General features: G+C 38.6%; 1 protein-coding gene across 1 annotated transcript in view; it reads right to left on the bottom strand.

Moving 5' to 3' along the window:
- Positions 1-2147, bottom strand: part of LOC106870155 (uncharacterized) — a 3439-nt gene extending 1292 nt beyond the window's left edge. The window contains exons 1-3 of the mRNA XM_014916155.2: positions 1947-2147; positions 1224-1458; positions 406-489 (exon numbers count right to left, since the gene is read on the bottom strand). Of these exons, the coding sequence (XP_014771641.1) occupies positions 406-489; positions 1224-1458; positions 1947-2132 (505 nt within the window). The 5' untranslated portion in view covers positions 2133-2147. The remainder of the gene's footprint in view (positions 1-405; positions 490-1223; positions 1459-1946) is intronic.
- Between the last annotated feature and the right edge of the window lie 287 nt (positions 2148-2434).

The raw sequence follows: 2434 nt of genomic DNA, 5'->3' as shown, positions 1-2434 counted from the left end.
AAAGTTGCTTTTTATACCTTCTACGGACTACTTGAAGCTTATTAACTTCCTAGACCTGGATCCTTGTGTGTATGTCGGGGTGGGATTCCACAAGTAAAAGCACAAGACCGTATCCCAATCGGTCCCTGGTGGTGGGTGGGTGGGTCTCCACTAAAGACCCACTTCTATGTTCTGTACCATCTCACAAACACTGGAACTGCACAATGGAAGAGACAACAGGAATCGGTGTATGGAGACATCAAGTTATTTATCAGACTGGAGACAGCGGCTGAATGTTTCCACACTAGAACCGCGTAGTGGGTTTAAAGTGGGAAACTGAAGATTGTGTGTAGCAAGAAAACAAACCCAAGTGGAAAAAATATTAAAAAAGCGAAATTCGGAAATTAACAGGTTGCATGGACTTACTTTTGTCGAGTACGTTTTTGAGATCCTCGGTGCTACATAGTATTTCTTTGTTATTTTGACGGCAGGTCACTTTTATAGAGGGATCTGTTTGAGAAAATGATATATGTTAGAACAGGAGCACATGACAGTATAATTACGTTTTTATATATTGTGTGTGTGTGTGTGTGTTGGAACGAGTAAAGAATTCTGCTAGGTTTAAATATTCATATCTTTTCTTTAACAGTCACTAACAAATACAGCGAGCACAATATTTTTCTTTCTTCAACTAAGAGGACAATTTCAATTTTTGAGCATAAGTGACTCAATACAGCATCCATTAAATAAGTTATCCAAATTCATGTTATTGGTCAGGTTGAGATATTTCCTTTAGATCACCTTATTTATTTTTAAATTATGCAAATTATTGTTGGTAAGAATACTGTAATTTTTTCTGCTACATCGTGGGATGATCAAAACAAGTTTGAATTTGACAATAATTCGCTGACGAAATCCAGTAAATTATAGAACATGCTTGTAGTTGTCTCTCCTACCTGATAATATTACTCTGTATTCTTTATATATCCTAACAAAGTAAGGAGAATGATTTCGGTAGAACCGATGGATGTAATTTAATTTTACGGAATTATTAATGTCCTCAAATTATCTCCCCTTTTCTCTGGGACCCGCCTACAATTGTAAATTACCATTAATAAAAAGTTAATGATATTTACTCTTTTATCCATCGATTCTACCAAAACCTTCCTCCTTACTTGGTTAGGATGTATAAAGAATACAGGATAATTTTTGATAATGAAAAAAATGGAATTCCGTATACTCACCTGTTGCGTTGAGACTGACGTTATAACAAGGATTGTTACAAGCGGAGGTCTGGAGATCAAATCGTTTCTTGGAAATTATCGTCAGGAAGAACGTAGAGGGGGATGCTTGTTTAACCAGGTATAATTTACCCGGCTTCATGTCAGTTGCACTGGCAATGTAGTGGTAGCTGGCTAGACTAGGCTGACTGTTGTTATAGGCACCAAGCACAACGACCACACCACACTGGACACTGACCTGGCAAGAACAAAAATGGTATAATATATACGGTGTCCTTGATTTCATTCGACAAATGCATTTAGAAAAGGAGTCCAAACTTTGTCCCATGAATCTACTGTCTCCTCCTGTTGCCTCAACTACCGCTACTACAACACCATGTTCTCGGAAGTAACTATTTGGATACCAACCCCTGAAAAGCAAACTTGACACCCCATTTCTGCTCTCCTCGTTATACATTCTATATCTAAACCTAACTTTTCCTGCGCTATCCACTATGCCCAATCCTTCCCCACTCCCAATGTTAACCCCGCCTCTTTAGAATTCTCTCTTTGTCCACGTTTGTTTTGCAGCTATAAATGAGCCAACTAAACGTCAATAATAAGAATGAGACCGACCAGCCGTGGAAGGACTGGGTGGTTTATGAGTACTGTTCCTTCTTTCTCATTCATCCATAAAAATACAACAGAAAAAAAAAACAAATGGATTTTAGTGAATATTCGTCTTACCTTGATTATTGTACCCGAGGTGGACTGGGTAGTGTTGGTGACATCCACGACTTGTTCTTTTGTCTTGTTAGTTTTGGGAATGGGGTTATTTGGTAGGTCTGTACCGTTCGAAACTAAGACAGCTACAAAAGAGACGACATCAATTATGGGAAAGAAATTATAAATTATAACTTGATTTATATACATACATTACTGTTGTGCTGAGAGTTAGGACGCCACCTAGCGAGAGATAGGCTGGTTCGAGTAAAAAATGAATAGTAACGATCTGAGTAAGTTCAGAGCTCGGAGTCAAGTGAAGTTCGTGATAGTTCGTAGTGAAGTTCGTGATAGTTCGTAGTGAAGTCACAAAGCTTTAATCGGCCCGAGGCTATAGTAGAAGACACTTGTCCAAGGTGCCACGCGGTGAGACTGAACCCGGAACCATGTGGTTGGTAAGTAAGCTATTTACCACACAGCCACTCCTACTACTACATATATATACATATATA

Source organism: Octopus bimaculoides, chromosome 27 (genome assembly GCF_001194135.2).
Source record: "Octopus bimaculoides isolate UCB-OBI-ISO-001 chromosome 27, ASM119413v2, whole genome shotgun sequence".
NCBI lineage: Eukaryota > Metazoa > Mollusca > Cephalopoda > Octopoda > Octopodidae > Octopus > Octopus bimaculoides.
This window is presented reverse-complemented; position numbering and strand designations above follow the sequence as displayed.